General features: G+C 25.1%; 2 protein-coding genes across 5 annotated transcripts in view; one reads left to right on the forward strand and one right to left on the reverse strand.

The window, feature by feature from the left end:
* Positions 1–11,304, forward strand: part of LOC127290219 (pickpocket protein 11-like) — a 57,651-nt gene extending 46,347 nt beyond the window's left edge. Inside the window, exons 3-15 of the mRNA XM_051318665.1 lie at positions 2,031–2,278; positions 2,592–2,749; positions 3,104–3,294; positions 7,956–8,106; positions 8,511–8,653; positions 9,031–9,112; positions 9,174–9,437; positions 9,576–9,687; positions 10,106–10,162; positions 10,269–10,488; positions 10,660–10,766; positions 10,842–11,063; positions 11,288–11,304. Of these exons, the coding sequence (XP_051174622.1) occupies positions 2,227–2,278; positions 2,592–2,749; positions 3,104–3,294; positions 7,956–8,106; positions 8,511–8,653; positions 9,031–9,112; positions 9,174–9,437; positions 9,576–9,687; positions 10,106–10,162; positions 10,269–10,488; positions 10,660–10,766; positions 10,842–11,063; positions 11,288–11,304 (1,776 nt within the window). The 5' untranslated portion in view covers positions 2,031–2,226. The remainder of the gene's footprint in view (positions 1–2,030; positions 2,279–2,591; positions 2,750–3,103; positions 3,295–7,955; positions 8,107–8,510; positions 8,654–9,030; positions 9,113–9,173; positions 9,438–9,575; positions 9,688–10,105; positions 10,163–10,268; positions 10,489–10,659; positions 10,767–10,841; positions 11,064–11,287) is intronic.
* A 2,130-nt stretch (positions 11,305–13,434) lies between these two features.
* Positions 13,435–22,202, reverse strand: part of LOC127290228 (probable beta-hexosaminidase fdl) — a 75,106-nt gene continuing 66,338 nt past the window's right edge. For all 4 annotated transcript variants that reach the window (XM_051318686.1, XM_051318684.1, XM_051318687.1 and 1 more), the window contains 3 exons: positions 17,009–17,620; positions 16,058–16,787; positions 13,435–14,281 (listed from right to left, as the gene is read on the reverse strand). In XM_051318686.1, the coding sequence (XP_051174643.1) occupies positions 14,134–14,281; positions 16,058–16,787; positions 17,009–17,620 (1,490 nt within the window). In that variant the 3' untranslated portion in view covers positions 13,435–14,133. The remainder of the gene's footprint in view (positions 14,282–16,057; positions 16,788–17,008; positions 17,621–22,202) is intronic.

The following is a 22,202-nucleotide window of genomic DNA, read 5'->3' on the forward strand; positions in this document are numbered from 1 at the left end:
AAAAAGTCCTTGTGTTTCTATTGATTTTTAATATTGTTATTTTTTTCAACAAAGAATAATTAATCAATAGTGTTTTATTATTTTTGTTTGATTAGATCGTGTCATTATTTTAGATATTCGAGGAATCATTAACTTAAAAATTATTCCTTTTGAAAAGGAAATATAATAAAATACAGTGACTTGCTAAATAACATATATATATAGTGCTCTATATTAATAATTATTTTTTTGTGTCTAAATTATACACTTGTTATTAACTGAATAATGTAAAATATTTCTATAGAAATTTATTTAATTAGATAAACATTTATATAATGAATTAAAATTATTGAATTCAAAAGAAAAGAAATACATACTTATATATATATTTTTTCTTATGTCTGACTATAATTACATTTTTCTACTTGGATCAGAAATGTCTATATATGTATCTGTTAATTTATTAATTTGTTTCAATTACTTAAAAAAATGCCTAAATTGGAAGATAAAAGTTTTATCGTCTCTAATTTGAACAAATTGGTTATTTATTAATAATACAACAATGGAGAAGTTTATTAAGATACTAATTAATATCACAAATAGTTTTTTATTTCGTTTTTTTTTTAATTATTTTAATTATTATTTTTTTAATACTGAACATATAAAATTATTAATTTTTATTTTGCTTTCATTCTCAGATATAAATATTATTAAAATTACACAAGTAATGATTAGTTATTGTTATTAATTATTTAAACTAATTCTGAGTAATTTTTTCTTAGTTTCATTAAAAGAACTCTCTATATTTATATTGTTTAGTTAATTTTAATAAAGTTGATCAATTAGAAAAAAAAATTAATTAATTAGTTTTTTAAGTTTGCGGAAAAAAATTGTAAAACTTTGTAATAAGTACAAAATGGAGAAAATAAATCTAAATCGATTAGAAGAACAAATATTAATTTTTTTGTCATATATATTTTATAAAACATATTATGCTATATATATATATAATTTACTCACATTTTTTTTTCTTAGAAATTTGACACACAATATAAATTCTAGTAAACATTTAGTTCTTATGATTGATAGACTTTTAAGAGCATTAAGTTAATGAAATTATATTAAGCAAAAAAAAATTCCTAATTGCAAATATCAATATTTATTTATAATATTATTATATATTGCTATTGCAATGTTAAAATTAATAATAACTGATAGTAATTATTAATTAATTTTATAAACAATTTAATTATTAAAAATTAAGGGATCTGATGGGGAATAATATTATCTAAATAACTACAACTATATGACAGTAAATTAAAAATGTAATCGATGCGAAAAAATTACAATATCATTTCATTTTATCATCACTATGTTAAGAAAGGGGATGTTCTTACATATTGACAAAATGTTGGATTAAACTTTCGATTAGATAAAGTTAAATAATGCTGCATAATTAATATGAGTTTAGAACTAATTTATTCAATTTTTTTTTATATTATTTTAAATAAATAAAACAATTTTTTTATTAGATGGAAAATTATAAAAAAAAAATTTATCTAAAAACAATGTTTTTTATAATTTGTTAATCAATAAAAATTTTGTAAGTAATATTTTTGAGACTATTAATAAATAAATATTTATTTGAACCAAATAATTTTTATTTGCCTTAAATAAACTGTATTTGAAACAAAAACCATTTAATTGACTCAAATAAAAATTATTTGATAATAGTTCTAGAAACCGATTCTTCGAATCAAATAATTTTTTTTTTACTATAGAATTTTTCATATTATGAAAAAAATATTTCTTTAAAAAGCATTTGTCATAAACGTTGTGAACTTTAGTATCGTTAATAAAAAAAAATCGTTTATAATTTTTTTAATAAAAAAAAAGAAACCTTCATCTGGTGTGGTGTAAAAATATTTTTTACTAATTAATTAACAGTTTAAAGAACTATTTAATCTCCCTGGAGAATCGTAAATGCATGCGCATATGAACTTGAATTTATAACAACGTAGTTTCTATATATTTTCTTTTCATCACAATAGATAATACAGGTGATACAATGTATATAGGGTTCCGTAAATTACACCAATAAAAACACAAATGGGCGCAGGATCTTTAATATGAATATTATGCTTTCATTGTCAGTTACTTTCACGCGCTTGAATAATGTTCTTCTTTTTTAATGAACAGTTGACATTGTCAATTTTATAATTATCACAAATAGTGCAAAAAAAAAAAATGAAAAATTTACAAAATCAGAAAACAGTGAAAAATAATTCCAGTCAAACTGGTGAGTAATTTAAAAAACATTCTTTTTCAATATTTTTAATTTTTATTTTTTTTATATTTAAGCAAATCTCAGGAACCTTTAGCATATTTAATTTATTCAATTTTTTTCTTTATTTAATTTTATTTATTTTTTTAACTTTAGCATATTGTTTGAAAAGATTTAATTTTATTGACAAACACATATTTTATATTCTTCAATTTATTTATGTTTAATATATTATTATTATTACTATTAATTAATTTCTACTTAAATTATAATTTAAAATTATTATATGTGAATAATAAAAGAAATTATAATTTTCTTTACACTTTAGGAGATATAATTAGACTTTCAAGTCGAAAAAGAAAATGTAGTGGTAAAAAAATTTTAGGACCAAATTTTCAAAATTTTTGTGAACATACTAGTCTTCATGGTTTTCATTATATTACTTCTCCAAATACAAGTGTTGTCGAAAGAATTATTTGGTCTTTGGTATGTATTTAATTTTGAATAATAAATTATATTTGTTTTTCAAATATTTTTTATATATAATAATTAAAAAATAATTTCTATTTATTTAGTTATAAATGAAAAAAATTAATAATTTTTACTGATATATAAAGTATTGCCATGAACACTCCCTCTTTTTATATTAATTAAATGAAATTGACAATCATACGATAAGGGATAATATTTCTATATACCGTCAAGGACAATAGATTTATTATCATTTAATGATACAGTAATTTAATTGACAGTGAATTTATATAAATTTAGAATAAATAAATTATAAAAATTTTATTGTTGTAAAACTATTATTTATAATGTATAAATTTATTTTTTAAGATTTGCACAATATTTTTGTTGATTGCATTTGGTATGATGTTCATTATTATGTATCATTATTCAAAAACACCAACAACAACAACAATTGAAACCACGGCTTATCCAATTTGGGATATTGAATTTCCTGCAATTACTATTTGTAATCATAATAAAGTGTATCTTCCATCAGCTTTAAACGTTACAAAAACTTTGTAAGTTTTTATATAAATTCAATTAAAATTAATTATATCTTATTATTATTTACATAGTATTAATGATATCTATTTAAGGTGAGGGATGGCTAAAATTTCAACCTTTCGACATTAAGGCTGTTTAAGGTTGTCAATTTTTTTTCTGACAATATTATGTATTTAAAACTGTAATATATTATGAGAAATTGAAAAACAATTAATTCATTAATAACATTGTCAAACAAAAAAAAATTGACGTTCTGAGCTTTTGATCAGACCATAACTACTTTATGTTTTCGGGGTTGCTGAAACCGAATATGAAGTCCGTTTAAGGGGACTTTCTGGTTTAGAATTGACAAAAAAGTACACGTTTTAAAACTTTTGTTGTAAGAAAAGTATGAAATAAATTGCAAAAATTCTTTTTGGACATTATTGCACATTACATAGAGAAAATTTAAAAAAATATTTTTAAGTGTATTTAGTTCAATTTCTTAGCTGTAGGTGGCGTCTTCTAAAAGATGCCCTTTTTTGGTACAGGTGACCACGAATGTCGAGAAAAATGAAGATTTCAAAAATCATACAGATTTGCTTGAAACATACTGGATCCGCCATTTTGAATTTTAAAAAACTAACACCGAATTCGTAATCAGCGACCTCGAAAACATAAAGTAGTCATGGTCTGATCAAAAGCTCAGAACATCAATTTTTTTTGTATACCAGTGTAATTTTTCAAATAAAACTCGAAAATTATCAAAAACTAAAAATTTTAACTTCTGTCGCAATTTTTATTATTTTTCATTGCAGATTTTTTTATATACTTTTTTTTATGATTCTGAACAATCAATCGTATGGATTTTGAAAAAATTCATTTAAAAAAAAATGAAATTTTTGACAAATAAAAAAATTGTTAAAAATTACTTTTTTTTCATTTTTCACTGAGAAATATGATTTAAAGTTCTAAAAAAATTTTTCAAAAATTGTTACCCCTAAACAAAACCAATTATGTTTGGCTTAAATTTTATCAATATTATTTCTTAAAAATTCATCTTCTTCCACAATTTAATTTTTAATCGGCAATTTTTTTATAGTCTTTTTTCATTCTTCTGAAAAATCAATCGTATGGATTTTTAAAAATTTTAATATTTTCAAAAAATAAAATTTCTAAAATGGTAAAAAAAAATTTGTTTTTCATTTTTATAATTCACAATAATTTTAGATCCCAAATAATAACAGTAAAAAACTTGATACCCCTTTAACAACATCAATTTGGATGAGTTGAAATTTCACCGGTTGTAATATTTTACACTGAAAGAAAATATGTAACAAACTTTATTAAGGAGGTTCGGGGGTATTTTGAAAAAGGTTAAAAAATTTTGAAATATTTTTAGGGTTCCGTACTCGGTTCGGAACCCTATTAATATCGGTTTTTTTGAAATCGTGTACCCCCCCCCCCTAGCGGCCACATAAATTTATCTGGAGGGCTGAAAATTAGTATACATATGTATTTTCGCGTGTAGATTACAGGAAAATTATAGCGAACTTGATTGGAATTGATTAACATAGCGTTGTCAAGGAAAAACCATGAATTTTTACGAAAAATGCCTAAAAATGACTATGTACCCCCCCCCTAGCGGCCACATCTTTTGACATAAAGAGCTCAAATTTGACACACTTACGTATTTTTACGTGAAAATTACAGGAAAATTATAGCGAACTTGATTCGGATCAATTTACATAGCGTTGTCAAGGAAAAATCAAAAATTTCGAAAAAAATAATTTATTCTCCCTAGCGCACACAATATTCAACCCAGACAGATCATATTTAGTATACAAATGTATTTTTACGGGAAAAATACAGGGGAAAAAAAGCGGTCACGATTAGAGTTGATGATTAACTTTTTATCAAGTTTTTCAAGAAAAAATGACAATTTTAGGAAAAAAATGTATTTTTCCACCAAAAACGAACAAAATTTTATTTAAAGCAAATTAAATTTATATATTTTAACGTATTTTTACGTGTAGATTACAAAAAAAATATAGCGAGCATGATTGGAGTTGATTATCATAGCGTTGTCAAGGAAAAACCATGAATTTTTACGAAAAATACCTAAAAATGAGTATGTACCCCCCCCCTAGCGGCCACATCTTTTGACATAAAGAGCTCAAATTTGACACACTTACGTATTTTTACGTGAAAATTACAGGAAAATTATAGCGAACTTGATTCGGATTAATTTACATAGCGTTGTCAAGGAAAAATCAAAAATTTCGAAAAAAATGATTTATTCTCCCTAGCGCACACAATATTCAATCCAGACTGTTCATACTTGCTGTAAAACTCAATTTTTGCGTGAAAAATACAGGGAAAAAATGTAAGCGCGATTGGAGTTGATGATCAATTTTTATCAAATTTTTGAAGAAAAATGATAAATTTCAGAAAAAAATGTATTTTTCCGCAAAAAACGAAAAAAGTTTTTCTACAGTGATTCAAATTTTATATATTTTGACGTATTTTTACGTGTAGATTACAAAAAAAATATAGCGAGGATGATTGGAGTTGATTTTTCTGGAATTAATAAACAAATTTTATTTTTTAGATAACTTTCGATTTTTCCTTGACAAGCAGCTACTAGCCTTATATCAATATCTTAAGTTTTATCTCTTTTTGACTTAGAAAGATAAAATTTAATATTCAATATATTTTTAAAATGTAAATACAATAAAAATATTGCGAGTTGAAATAAAATTATGTTTCTTATATTTTTTTAGTAAAATATTTTTTAAAAAATAAAATCGGACAAGTGCGAGTTACACTCGCACTGAAATCGAGGGTTCCGTACTCGAAGCGAACTTATTTGGTATAAAAACAAATGTTTAAAAAATATGTGTTGTATGACAACTAATATAAGTGATACGAAGAGGAACAATTTTCTTGAATTTTACAAAATTGTTCCTTTTTGTATCACTTATATTAGTTGTCATACAACACGTATTTTTTAAACATTTGTTTTTATACCAAATAAGTTCGCTTCGAGTACGGAACCCTCGATTTCAGTGCGAGTGTAACTCGCACTTGTCCGATTTTTTTTTTCCTAATGTCTGGGATGCCATTCAATTTTCCACCAAGTATGAAAATGATTTACCGTATACTTTTTGAGAAAATTGAAGTCAAAGTTCACATTTTATACATAGGCTCTTATGGGATAGTGTTCTAAGGTGAGACAAAATATCAATAAAAGTGCATAAAAAAAGGTTACACTGTTTAAAAAAACTTTGAATTGAATAGCGGAAACATTTCTGATTGTAAACATTTAATAATATTGTATTTTCACCGCATAGTTTTAAAGATAATTAATAAAAATCAATTAGAAATCATGCATTCAAGCAGTATTTCGGACAGGGGCATTGAAACGACGGCAACACTGTAATGTGATCAACGCGTTGACTTTACCCGCGAGAATTCAAAAATACAATAAAATACAAACTTTTATTTTAAACGTTTTTATGAAAAAAAAACAATTTTAACTTAATATATTAAATTTTAAAAAATGTTAAAAAATGGTTTATTTTTTTACAAAAATTTATAAATTTAGTTATTAACAATCGATTACAAAAAAATAAATAACAAATCTTAATGGATATTAAAATGATCAATGTTAGCTATTTCAATTAATTTTTATCTTGATAATTAATTTAAAAAAATTTAATGCTATGATTATGATAATCATAATTATTAATTATTAATTTAATTGAAAAAAAATTAATTATATTTAATAAATAGATATATTTTTTGCAATAACAATTCTATGGTTTAAAGTAATTTTATAATTTGAAATACGAAATGTAATGTAATAAAAAACAAAATGTGTTAAATTGAAAAAGAAAATTGTTTAACACGCCTATCTAATTGTTTTTTATTAATAAATCTGCCTTTATACCTTAGAACACTTTCCATGTTTGCATTTTATTTGGGGTTAGGTTTGTCAATTGACATTTGACAACACACGCGCATACTATGTGAAGTTGTTAGCAAATACACTGACAGAGTAAGCGAGAAAGGAAATGAGATAACCTACGACGGACTGAGATGAAAATAGACAACGAAAGTTTTACTCATGTTAGCCAACACTACACAATAAATGCAGCGTTGCCAAGTCAACTGCAGTCAGATGTTATATTTCTTTTAAATTATTTTAACGATAAATTCACAATTATACACATTTATATGCAAGAATATATTAAAATATAATTAAATAAATTAAATTAGGTGTGTTTCATACAATAGAATAAAAGTAAATGCATATTTTCATTAACGATATTATGTTGGTATGAAATTAAAATTCGTATGCTGAAGCATTGGTACTCCCTCTTCCCTGCCTGCCCCTCAAATGATCCCCCGAACCTTCTTAAGTATAGTAGAGATTTTAGTAAATATTTTTCAATTTAGGGAAATTGCAAATTTTTGTAAATATTTACGAACTTTAACATAATTTACAGTAATTCTACAAAATTTTTACTGATATTTAATATATTTTATATCAATTTTTTCCAGTTTTGACAAGTTTTCCCTAAATTGAAAAGTATTAACGAAATTTTGTTATATATTTTCTTTCAGTTTATATTTAATTTAATGTTATTAAAGTAAAATATTTTATAATAAATTTAAATTTCAAATAATGCAGGTTAAAGAAAAATATTGGACAAGAAGAAATTGATAGTTTTTTCAAATTACTGCCTCAATTAATTAGACCTTCATTTCAAAGAGAAAATTTTAAAAATATGTCCTCTATTTTGGAGCGTATTAATAAAACAATGGAGCAACTTATGTTTGAAGTAAATAATAATAATAAAAATATATTATTTTTTTAATGGGACGCATAAATAACTAAAAAATTTTTTTTAGAATTATGATTTGATAGAATCTTATTCTTTAGAATATTAATTTTGCAGAATATTTATTTGTTCGAATATTAATGTTTTAGAAAATGCAAATGGTCAAAAATCAATTTGACAAAATTTTTATTTAGACGTAAATTTAATTTGTCAGAAATTCAATTCAAATAAAAATAAATATTCTGCAAAATTAATATTCTAAAGAATAAGTTTCTATCAAATTATAATTCTAAAAAAAATTTTTTAGAGCTTATTCATGTGTCCCTTTTTTAAATTAAATTTTCTGTCTACTAATTTTGTACAATAATTTTTTTTTCTTTTTTTGTTGAATTTTTTTCCATTAGTTAATGCAACCGTGCAGCAAAATGCTTCGTCTTTGCGTTTGGCTCGATCAAGAATATGATTGTAATAAAATATTTAAGGCCACTAAATCCAGCGAAGGATTTTGTTGTTCCTTCAATTATCATGTGAGACACAACAAAAAATTGTAAGCTATTTTTTTGATTTGTAATATTTATTAACCCCTTCGCAGTGTAGCAAAAATAAAGCTTCAGTGTCCCGTATGTGGGAAAAAAATTTTTTTTTTTTTAAATTGATATTAAAAAAAACCCGAAAATCTAAGAATACCCATTGACAAGTTTATTGTATTGTTAAAATAATGAAGTAAACGATTATTAAAATAATGAAGTAAACTATCGATAATTTATCATATTTTGTGTCTACTTATTTTTTTTGAGATGCCGCTATAGCGGTCATGCACACTGGTGGCACGACATTTTTATGCCTCTATAGAGGTCAATAACAGTGAAGGGGTTAAAAAAAAAAATGAAAAACTATATAGAAATAATCTATACTTATGAGCAGGAACGTTGATAATACCACTAAAGAAGATTGGAATTATAATAAAATTAAAGATGAGGGGCAACCAGGTGTTGATGAAATTCAAGTAAGTCAAATTTGAAAAAAAATATATTTTTTAAATTTTAATTTTTAATTTTGTTTTTTAGTTTGTACCGGGTGCTGGCAGAGATTATGGATTAATAGTGCATTTTGATCTTGAAAGTGAATACTATATTGGTAGCATTAAACCATATATTGGAGCATCAATTTTGATACATCATCCAAATGAATTTCCTGAAGTTGATTTGCGATCAATTATTATTCAACCTTCTCAAGAAGTTACTGTTTTATTATCAGGAACAATTATTGAAAGTGAACCAGGCATTCGTGACTTACCACTTAATTTAAGAAATTGTTTATTTAAAGATGAGGTATGTCTTATTCAATTTAAAATAAATATAAAAAAAAAATTAATAAAAATTAAAATAAAATTTCTATTTTTTTATTTAAAATAAAATAAATAATAAAAATAATCAGCTGTTAATTATTCTTGTAAAAATCAATTACAGAAAAAGTTGAATATAAGCACCACTTATGGATATCAGTCTTGCGTTTCACAATGCAGAATAAAATTTATTGTAACTCATTGTAAATGCATACCTTTCTACTATCCTAAAATTTGTAAGCTTCGAATTTTATATTTATTTAGTTGATGTATTATTCAGGGTAGCCACAAGTCAGGAAAGTTTTTTTTTTTTGTCAAGGAAATTTGTCCTCTAGTTCACCTATTTAAAATTTTCTCACCTATTTCACCTTATTTTGATAATTTATTACCTTTTTCACCTTTCTCATGATTCGATTAATTTGCAGATATAATTTTTGAAAAATAATTAAATTTACAATGTAAAAAACATTCAGGAATGTTGAAAAATAATTTATTAGTTTTTCTAATTTCAAATTATTAGATTTCTCATTAAATTTAATAAAAAAAAAAAAATTTCAGAGAAATCGACAAATTTTTTTCTTGTGGCAACCCTATTATTACATTTTTTTTTAAATTAACTTTTAACCATATGTTATATTTGATCAAACTTTATAGATCCTGATGTAAGAATTTGTAATCTTAGGGATATTGAATGTTTACAATCCATAAGAAGTAAGTAATAAAATAATTTCTTACAAATTACATTTTAATTGAATGAATTTATAAAATTTTATAAAAAATATATTAAATATATTAATTTCATTTTTTTTTCTTTTAGAAAATATTTCTGAGTTACAAACAGACAGTGATGTGAATGCTTATGATGTAAGTTCGTCTGAAGAAGAAGAAGAAGAACAAGAAGAACAAGAAGATAATGATGATGAAAAACAACCAAAAAAGACAAATTGCTCTTGTTTTCCTTTATGTACTGATAATTGGTACACTTTAAATACAGAAAGTGCTTATATGGAATCATTTCATAATAACATTATGTTATTGTAAGATTAAAGTATTATTTAATATTTATAAAATTTTTAAATTACTTTCTTTTTGTTTTTTCAGAAATACAAAAATATGAAAAATAAATTTTAATAATCTTCAAACTTTTGCATATGAAAAATAAATTAAATAATTTTTTATAAAGTTAAAAAAAAATTGATTATTTTCAGAAATGGTTTGGATATTAATAAGACTTCTACAGCTGTGATATATTTTCGTGATATTACTTGTATAAAATATAAAAGAGATAAATGGAAATCATTGAATGATCTTATTGGTAAGTTTATTTAATTTTTTTTTTTTTGCGTTTTCAAAATTTCGAAAAATTATTATAATTATTTGTTTGTTGTAGCGTCACTTGGTGGTATTTTAGGTCTTTGTGTTGGTGGCTCTTTTGTTAGTGTTTTTGAAGTAATTTATTTCTTTATTATAAATAAATGTTTTAAAAAGAAATCAAAAACTTCAACACCAAAAATTGTCATGTGTACCAATATTTCATCAAATGTTGATAATACAAAAAAATCAGAAAATCAAAGTAACGCTATTATGGTTGAAAATAAAATTTCTCCCATGACAAAACTAAATAAAACAAATGAAATTCTTTAATGCATTTCATGTTTGCAAAAAAAAAAAATAAACAAATGTCATAAAAAGGATTTATTAGGTTGTCAATTGGTTCTAATTTTTTTGCAATTATTTTGAAATGTGAAAAATTTTCACAATTTATTTTCTAAATTAAATTTAGTTATAAGTATTATTATTCAAATTCTAAAATTTTAATTAAGTTGAATTGTATAGAACTCATCAAGGATTAAATATCAAAATACAATCAAAGATGCAGATCACTTTGTAGTAAAATTTTAATGTTTAAGTTCAATAATTTACAGTTTGTAACAATAATTTTGACTAAAACATGAGGTGAAATAATGAATATCATTTTTGAAATAATAATAATATTCATAATATGTACAGAATTAAAATAAAATTGCACTACGCATAATTGTCATCTAATTAACCTATTATTGTTAATAACTTAAGACATTCGTTTCTAAAAATAATGTAAAAGAAATAAAAAACAAAGAAATATATTTTTCTATTATTTTAAAGTTAAAATTCACCATTTCTTCCTGCGAAAATGTTTTTTTTTTTTTCTCTTATCAAACAGTCGATGTGTAAGTACAATTTAATTACAATCTGTATATTTTTTTGCATTAAATAAAGGACTTTAAAGAGAGAAAATTTTATCGAGATGTTTCATAATAAAATTTACATTTAAATTATATATTATGTGAAAATCTAAAATCTTTGTGAAGAACGTGAAATTCTTTTATATTATAAATCCATTTAAAGTCCCATATTGTGCAAGTGAAATCGAAGCGTGTATTTTCAATTATAGGCCATTTTTGGAATTTCATGTCACACGCATATCTAAATCATTTATGGCGATGATGCTGATACTAATGTGATTATTCTTAAATTATTTATTTTCATGATTCATTTATAATCTACACAGTAGAATCTAATGTTTTTTTTACAGTTTTACAACCGTGAAAAAAATACCGAACCTGTTTTAAAAACAAAAACTTTACAATAATAATTTTGCTATCCATATGAGATATTTCGATCTTTGTTTTCGATTTTTTAAAAAATCAATTTGCAGATAAAATAATATAAACTATTCTAGAATGCCTCTTCTCACCTAACAGTCTTACTATATCAAATATAATTCTAAGAAAAATTATTTCAACTGTCAACTACATAAACTTCTCTATCACACATATATATATATATATAAAAATTTTCGATCCTTTAATTAATTTAAATTAAGCATCTGTTTAAAAATCAGCATACAAAAAAAGTATCGCTCTGCCGTGTTTAATACTTTTTACTATAATATAATAGAATTATTTTTCTGTTTTATATTGTTATTTTTTACAGATTTTATAATAATCTTTTCCACGTTTTTACAAAAATTGAAAATCTGTTTTTTAAGAGATTAAAAAAATTTTTTTAACATTTTTAAAGAAATTTAAATCTTGTAAATTTACATATATCGATAGAACTAAAAAGTCTACTAGTTATTATAAACTAGTTTAAATTGATTCATTTAATGGATGGCATTTCAATTATAAACTCTAATCCACCAAACACAAACATTTATATTCCATAACAATTTTTTTTTTTCGTTAAGTATACATTTCATATTTATATATTATACGTTGTCTTTCACGCACATCAAATATTAATATCAACTCTGAAGATTAGAATACGGTACCTACATTTTTTCAGTCCTGTCCACAGAACTATTTTTTTTTTTTAGGAACGAGAATTACTAAGTATTTTTTGCATTTGTTTGCGTTTAAGGTGCAAAAACAAAGTAGAAAAGGCACTTTGAACGAAATGAATTTAATTTGTTTGTTAATTTTCTTCAATAATAATTGCTATACAAATAAGTATATAAAAAATTTTTTTTCCCCTACATCGACTTAAAATTTTATTACATAGAATTATTTTAATTATTGCACAATAAATATATTATCAATAAAATTATTAATAGATTAATTTTGTCATTTCTTATCAAATGTTTCTTTTAACGTTAAATATATAATAACTGCAGTTTATAAAAAAAAAAAAATACTAAAAATTAAATTTGATAAACTTATAAAATAAATTAATAATTCTTATTTAGATTTTTAGTATTAAAAATTATATAAACAATGTTTTCTTTTAAAAACTTTAGTAACAAAAAGTACTTTTCACTTCGTTACTTAAAATGATTATTTTCACTCCGAAACTGCACCATATTTCTCATATTCACAAGCACATAAATATTTTATTTATTATTGCATGAATAACTTTCATTCCTTCATTTCATAAATAATTATTTTTACTTTCTTTGATAATCACCTAAAGCAAATTTTGCTACACTGAAACAAAAAGAAAAATTTCCTTTTTGTTCTTCCTTTTTTTCTATACATATAAATATAAAAGTAAGCTCTCATCAAGCCCTTCATTGGACCCCATCATGAAAACTCTTTGCTTTCATCTATTTATTATGTGGAATAATATTTTTATCTAAAGTACTCAGTGCTAAGAGACTGATCTGTATTTTGTATTTTTTTTTCTAACTTGAAACAGTCATAGGTGCCATTAGCTTGAGCATATATATATATATATATATATATATATTATTTTTTTAAATGTCGCAAATTAAATTTCGTTCATGATTATTGCTTCTCTTATTAAAATTCGCATTTCTTAAAATTGTTTTTTCAGTATTATTTTAATTGAGTCTCGAATACAAGCTCAACAATGTATAAATCTATAATATTGTGTTCAGCAAAAGATTTTCTAAAAAATTTTCTAAAAAACGTATTTATGTTTGCAGTTTTGTTTTGTTTTGTTTTTTTTTTTTTTTTGTTATTTGTGACGATTGAATAATGTTTTATATCGAAAAGCGCAAATTCTTTTGACAATAATCAGTCTATAATAGCAAAAAATCATGACATGATGAAATTGATGAATGGCCTCATAAATGATAAAACAATTAGTATTATTATTATAATTAATTCACAGCTTTGCTTCCTCGAGTCACTGTGGTGTACTGAAATGGCTTTACGTTTATCCGTTAATTTCTACCTCAGTCAAAGGCATTTTCCTGGATTCTGAGAGCACCAGTGTGGCCACATTGCCTCTATTTTAAGTCCCCGAGCCGTCAGAATATCCATGTGTGTGGATAATCTTGTGTATACATTTTCTTCTACAGAAAAGCCGTTTTCTGGTAAATCACTCCTGAAATAAAATTTAAATTTTTTTGTCAAAAAAGTTTTGTTTAGTTCATAACTAGTGATTTAAAAAAATGCAGGAAAATGTAATCATTATTTCCGATTTTTTTTTAATTTAATCAATTTTTTTCATAATTTTATAAAAAAAAAATTAAATATTTATTATAACTATTTACGATGATGAAGTTTACAATTTTTATAATCAATGATTAAAAAAGAAAATATTTTTTGAAACGGAAAATTATAAAAATTTTTATCTAAAAAAATGTTTTTTATAATCTGCCGATCAATAAATATTGCAAGAAATGAGATGAAAATTTATAGAATTTTTCATTGAACAAAATATTTCTTTAAAAATTTTTTGATCATAAACTTGATCATCATATTGTTTGTTGTGATTGAAATTGATCTTTTTTTAAAAAATTTAACTTTTTATGACAAATTATGATTTTTTGGTAAACTGAAATTTTTTTTTTCTCTTTACCAAATTTTTATTTTTAAAAAATTCTAATTTAATACGACATTAATTCAGCAAAATTCTCATTCAACGGGATTTTTAAATATCAGAATTTCTAATTCACCGGATTTTTTAATTGCACGAATTATTACTTGATAGAATTCTTAAAACGCTGAATTTTCATTTGTCCGAAAAAAAATTAATCAATCAGAAATTATTAAGCAAATTGTGAATTCGGCGAATTGGAAATTTTTGCATTTAAATATCGAATCACTTAAAATTCTGTTGAATGAGAATTCTGCTAAATTAATTAATATTCGATTAAATAAGAATTAATAAAAATTCTGTTCAACAAAAAATTAGTATCTCAAACATCTATTAAGTAAAAATTCTAGGGTGGTGACCACTATTTTTAGACTTTTTATCTCCCGGTGAGATAAAAAAAAAATTATTTTTTAATTCTTATAACTTCTTTAAAAATGCAGCAATTATAAAAGTTTTTTTCAAAATGTGTGTTTTTAACTGGACTTTTCAAAAATTTCATGCAAAAAATTATAAAATTAAAATTTACTATATTTTTCGTAATTTAAAATCTTGTTTTTAAAAATGTTTGTATCCTTCGATTTATTTTTAATTTAAAAAAAAACTACTTCCTTTTATAAAAATTTTAAGCCTGGTTTAGTCATGGGAAAATAATTTTTTCAATATTTTTGGAATTTTTTAAAATTTGCGAAATTTTCAAAAAGTGCATAAGATATAAAAATGACCAGACCAAGTTTAAAATTTTTGTAAAAGGAAGTAGTTTTTTTGAAAATTAAAAAAAAAGAAATGGAAGAATACAAACAGTTTTAAAAACAAGATTTTAACGTTTAAATTACAAAAAATATAGTAAATTTTAATTGCATAAATTTTTGCATGAAATTGTTGAAAAGTTTAGTTAAAAACACACATTTTGGAAAAAGAACAACTTAAAATTGATACATTTATAAGAAAGTTATGAGCATTCAAAAATAAGAAATAAAAATTTTGAAAAATTCATATCTCGTAAACGGCTTGATGAAAAAATTTGAAAAAATCTCCTGGTGTAAAATTTCAATCCCGACTTTTTCCCAGTTTGTTCCCAATTGAAATTTTTCCCGGTCCTTCCGGTTGGGTGGCCATCCTGAATTCATTTAAAAAGAAATTCTGTCAAATTTTAATTCGAAAAATAATTATATTTAATAACATTTTTTAAAATGAAAATTTGAATTAATAATTTTGATGGAAAATTCATGTGCCCTGAATTGAATTGTCCCCCCCCCCCTTCCGCAATGTATAATAATTTACCACAATCTTTCGGCAAGTGCTGATGCCCTAGGCCAGAGTCGAGGTCCCAAGGACATTTGTCCCACTTGCTCACTCCAAATAGCAGCTTCTCCTCCAAGAATGAGATTCAATTGTTTCTGTGGATATTCCTGCCAGGGCCTATGATTATAGACAGTTTGCCAAGTGCGATATTCTCCACAAGCTGGATCGCCTGTTTCTCTCCATTTTCCAAAACCACAATCAAAATACCATTTATCCACATGTGATAGAATTACGCGAAATCCATCGTCTAATAAATCTTGTGTTTCTTGCCAATTACTACCACCCCATGATTGTATCACATGAACTTTAGAATCAAAATATGTTGTAATGTGAGGCTTTTTTGTTAATGGTGAACTCCATATAATTACAGCTTGTGGAATTTTTTCCTGATTCACTTTAAGTATACTCAACAATAGTTTCATTTCAAAATCTCCCCACAGGGCATAATGATCAGTTATATTTTGTGCTTGCATTGCAGCCGTTATATTTGAATATTGTGCCCAACAATCGAGATTAACTTCATCACCACCCAAATGAATGATGTCACGAATTTCAGTTAAATCCAAAAGTTCTTTGTAAAGTCCTTGAATAATTCGATAGGAATGTTCATTGATTGGATTTATCTGACCACAATTCGGTTCTCCGCAATAAGATGCCCAGGGCATTTGATCCACGCATAATGATAATTCACCTAATCCATGTTCAGGACCTGTAAATAATAAATTTTCAATAAATTTGTTTTGTTTTATTAAACAAAAGAAGAGAAAAATTTGAAAAACAATGAATATTAAATATGTATATGTGAGAACAAATGAAAATATCGAATTCTCAACATGCAAGTTGCATACATAAATATTCAATGAGTTATAACATTTGTTGAATACTACTCAGTTCGGCTTTTATCAAGGATTATGTACTTCATCTACTAACCCCATTGCCAACCAGCGCCAGCGTGAGCAGGGGAATCAATCTCGATGAGAATTCTGATCCCTCTGATCCTTGCATAATGCACAAGATCTCGAACGTCCTCAGGAGTGTAAACTTGTTCTCCACTGTAGGCACCCCAACGTGCCATTTCCGGAAATATGGCCGAGTCAAATGGAAAACTTTGCGAATCAGTGAGATGCCAATGAAATGTATTCAGTTTTGATGCTGACATTCCATCGATGACACGTTTTAATTCATCAATTGAAAAATATTGACGACCCGTGTCAATTAATAGTCCACGATAGGGAAATTTTGGTTTATCATCAATTGTAACATGACTTAATACACGTAGCATTCCCTGTTTTCCCACTGTCTCATCCCACCATATCATTTGACTTAAAGTTTCTAAACCGTGGCGAACTCCATAATAACTTTTAGCTGTAATCTTTGCTTCCAGAAGTTTGCCACTTAGAGAAATTTTCAGTTTATAAGACTCATCCGTGTTTAGACTTAATTTCATGTCTTTAGAATCTCCTGGACTTAAGTATATGACAAAATTATCAATTGTCGATCTGGCCTTTGCGTTTGGTATTTTTATTAAACTTCTCACATTTCCTGTAAATAAAATAAATATCTTTTATTTTTTTAAATTCCATTAGAAATTATGTAAATAAAAATGAAAAATTATTGTAAAAATTAGAAAAATTAAAAATCGAAGCAATTGAAAAAAATTATAATTTTTTAAGGAAAAATCGAAAAAGAATAAAAAACTCGAGAATTTTAGTAAAAGAAAATAGAAAATTAAAAAAAATGGAACGTCATTGGATTAAAGAAAAATTGAGAATTTTATTTTTGTTTGCAAAAAAAATAAATAAGTTTTATGAATTCAGAAAAAAGAGAATATAACCCCTTGACTGCAATATATGTCTATACACGTACTTACAAAAAACTTAAAAAAAACCAAAACAAAAATTAGCAGATATACATCACACTGATGTTATTTAAGGTATTTTGAACGCTAAATCCGAATTTAAGGTCAAATATTTAAAATTTCGAAAACCCAAATCCAATATATATCTTCTGAAAAGTGACCTATTTTGAAATTCGCTTGAAACTTTCAGTCTCGCATTATTTTAAAAATTTGGAATAAAATTAATTCGAAAAAATTTTATGAAATAATTTTATGAAAATTTCATTAAAATATAAAATTTTATCTACTGTATTCTTATTGTATTAAACTAATTTTTATTTCAGTAAAAAAATTTTTAATGCATCATATTTAATGATAATTAAATTCAAATTGCGCCAATTGAGTCACGTGGTCGCGCGAAATTCAGGCGTGCGTCTCTTCTATCTTTGTCACTCTTATTGAATTTTAAATGATGGTGATAAATTTTTTTCTAAATATATTTTCGATTCTTATATTGTAGTATTATGATTATGGGTGATTCTCCGCGTAGCGCACAATTTGGTGTCTGAAACTTTAAAAATATTTTTTTATCCAAATGATAAATATCAATACATATTTTTGAAGATAAAGTGTCAAGAAATAAATATCCATGGTGGTCCGGAAAAAATTTTTATAATTTTTTAATTTTTTTAAACAAATTAAAAAAAATTCTTTGCTTGTTGAATTCTATAAAATAGTTGAAATTTGATTTAAAATGTTTATGGGAAGTTTTGGGGTAATTCACAAAAATATATATAGCGCGAACGACAATTAAAAATTTTCATTTCGGTAATTTACGGAAATTTTGGAGGTAATTTATGGAAATTTATGCGGTAATTTATGGAAATTTATAGAAATTTATTTGGTAAGTTATAATAAACTTACCGGAGCTATGATAGTTTATAATAAATATTTTTAATTTCGTTTGTTTCATTGTGTATTAAACTTGGACTAGTGACGGTCGAAATTTTGTGGCGGGTGGAGACGCTGGGGTTGGTCGATCCGTTGGAACGAACGTTAATAATTTTTATTTTTTTTTGAGAAAATTATCATTTATTTTTAATCGGTTTCATATGTTTCAGATATATATGGACTAAAATAATATAACTACACTTTATTTAACCTTTATTATTTAATTATATTCTATTTTTTTAACCCATTAACGACCGCCAGGACGAAAAATTTACCTTCACTTAGCAGCTGTTATTTTATATGAAAAAATAATTTAAAAAATTCAGGATAGCCCATTTCTAACGTAAAATTTATCGCTCTTTTCGATTCTGAAGTCCAAATTTAATTATAATTAAATCCTTAATATTTATAACAATTTTATTGCAAAAAAACATGATTTTCTGCAAAAAAATTTTTATTCAAAAAATATTTTGACATGGAAAACGACAGTTAATTTGCTCCGGAACCCAAAATATCGCGTCCTCGAATACCCAGCTACAAAACTATATAGTTGCGAATTTCAAAATTTAAGATGGCGGACGACAAAATGGCGATTTTCCACTAAAAAAGATTTAAAAAATACTATTTTGCAAAAAATAATATATTGATGAATTATTTTTATGTCTGCACCATATACTTATGTTTTTTGGGTCACTAAACACGAATACGGTATAAGTTTTCAAAAATTCAAAATGGCAGATCCAATATGGCGGACAAGTTTTTCAAAAACTCAATGGATTTATCTGAAATTTGTTACTCGGGGGTTTTTGGGGTCGCCGGTTACGAATCTGAAGTTACTTTTTAATAATTCAACATGGCGGATCCGAAATAGCCTACAAATTAAAAACCCTGCAGAAAATCCTTTAAAGTACGCGTCTCTTTAGACATTTTTATAAAAAATGTTAAACAATTTAATTATTTCAGTACTCCTTTGACGGTAGAAATGGTGAAATTTATGGTCACACAGTAATAAAATAGTAGATCAGTAATAAAAAATGTGTTCGATTTCAATATAAAGTGAAGTAATTCGAAATCAACGACCCCAAAAACTCAATAAGTATTGATTTTCGAGCAAATTCGGTGAATTTTAAAATTTGTAGGCTATTTCGGATCCGCCATGTTGAATTATTGAAAAGTAACTTCAGATTCGTGACCGGCGACCCCAAAACCCCCGAGTAACAAATTTCAGATAAATCCATTGAGTTTTTGAAAAAATTGTCCGCCATATTGGATCCGCCATTTTGAATTTTTGAAAACTTATACCGTATTCGTGTTTAGTGACCCAAAAAACATAAGTATATGGTGCAGAAATAAAAATAATTCATCAATATATTATTTTTTGCAAAATAGTATTTTTTAAATCGTTTTTAGTGGAAAATCGACATTTTGTCGTCCGCCATCTTAAATTTTGAAATTCGCAACTATATAGTTTTGTAGCTGGGTATTCGAAGACGCGATATTTTGGGTTCCGGAGCAAATTAACTGTCGTTGTCCATGTCAAAATATTTTTTGAATAAAAATTTTTTTGCAGAAAATCATGTTTTTTTGCAATAAAATTGTTATAAATATTAAGGATTTAATTATAATTAAATTTGTACTTCAGAATCGAAAAGAGCGATAAATTTTACGTTAGAAATGGGCTATCCTGAATTTTTTAAATTATTTTTTCATATAAAATAACAGCTGCTAAGTGAAGGTAAATTTTTCGTCCTGGCGGTCGTTAATGGGTTAAAAAAATATTGAAGGGTCGGTGGATGCCGGTGGAGACGAATTTGTGATGCCCTGTACAAATTTGAATCTTGAAATGTGTAAAAAAAGGATAAATCAATTAGAAAATTGATTATTTTCTTCATGGATCAACTTAAGGAATATAACTTTTGCTGTTACTGAAGTAGAACTATATTAACATTTGACTTTTATTTAAATAATTCAATGTTTAATAATAAAACGCAGAATAACACACAAAAGTGCAGTCAAGTATAAATAGCAAAAAAAAAAGAAAATAATTTTTTTTTTATCAAACGTTTTTTTTATTCAATTCCACTACAATATACAATACTAAAATAGCAATAGAAATTGTATTTATAAGTGCACATTGCTAAAAATATTAACTTTTTTGTTTAAACATCCTGTGGGGACAGGTCAAATTTTGACGTTTTCAGCCTTAAAAACCACTTTTCACGAAAAATTATAATCTTAAATACAAAAGTAACTATTGGTTTTTGTTTGTAGTCACAGAAATTACCTTTTTACATTGAAATCGAAATATTATGTGAATATTATTTGTGATTTTTCTTTCACAACATGAAAAAAAGCAAGTTGTGCGCTACGCGGAGAATCATCCTTATATACATTCTAATTTAAAAAATTAATATTTTTTTGTTGCATAATTTATATATTTAATGTTAATTAAATATTATAATATTCTAAAATTACATATTACATAAATAAGAGTGAGAGAGAAAACAATAGACGCGTTTCTACCCTGTCAGTCTCACATTTTCACATCCCCCTCCATTGCCTTAAACGTGATTGGTGCAAAAATCAAAATTATCCTCACGCGTCTAAATTTCGTATGATCACGTGGTTTCAAATTCACTTTTGGGCTTCATCAATTTCATGAGGTGGGATCATTTCTCTAGCGTCGGTCAGTTACATCGGTTCAAAATCGCAAGTTATCATCGGGCGTTTCAATTATTGAGTGTTTGTGAAAATTAAATCAGCATTTTTAATTCTTATTAAAATCCGTGTTTTAGCTTTCGGAAGTGTTTCGTATTTTTTTTAAACTCGCGATCGAGTAATATTTAGGGGTTGAATTTTTTTGACGTGACAATGTCTTTCTCCTCGATGGCTCATGGTGTCACGTACTTCAAAGATAAGAGCGAAAGTAAAAAAGGGTATCTTATCTTTGAAGAACACATAATTCTTCAAACTTATTAGCACTTGGTCTATTTTTACGGTTATTTTTCACATTTGCTGAATGGAAATTTAACTTGAAAGTAGGGATCTCCGAGGGCTATTTAGTTTGAAAGAATCGCCTTGAAGCTATTATTAAAATTTTTAATTCTTTCAAGTCAGTGCTAGCTTCCGGGAGTGTTCGCAATTTCTTTAAACCCGCGATCGAGTTATATAGGAAGTAATTTTCTTTTCTTCAACTTTTGTTTAAAATAAAATAATTTTTTCATTTCGGGAGTGTTCGCAATATTTAAAATCGCGATCGTATTAAATGAAAGTTTTTTTAAATTAACACCTGCTCCGGGAGTGAACGAAATTCTTAAAACCGCGTGTGAGTGATTT

The sequence above is a fragment of the Leptopilina boulardi genome, unplaced genomic scaffold (genome assembly GCF_019393585.1).
Source record: "Leptopilina boulardi isolate dan_hultmark-lab unplaced genomic scaffold, ZJU_Lbou_2.1 LbouV2_58, whole genome shotgun sequence".
Taxonomy (NCBI): Eukaryota; Metazoa; Arthropoda; class Insecta; order Hymenoptera; family Figitidae; genus Leptopilina; species Leptopilina boulardi.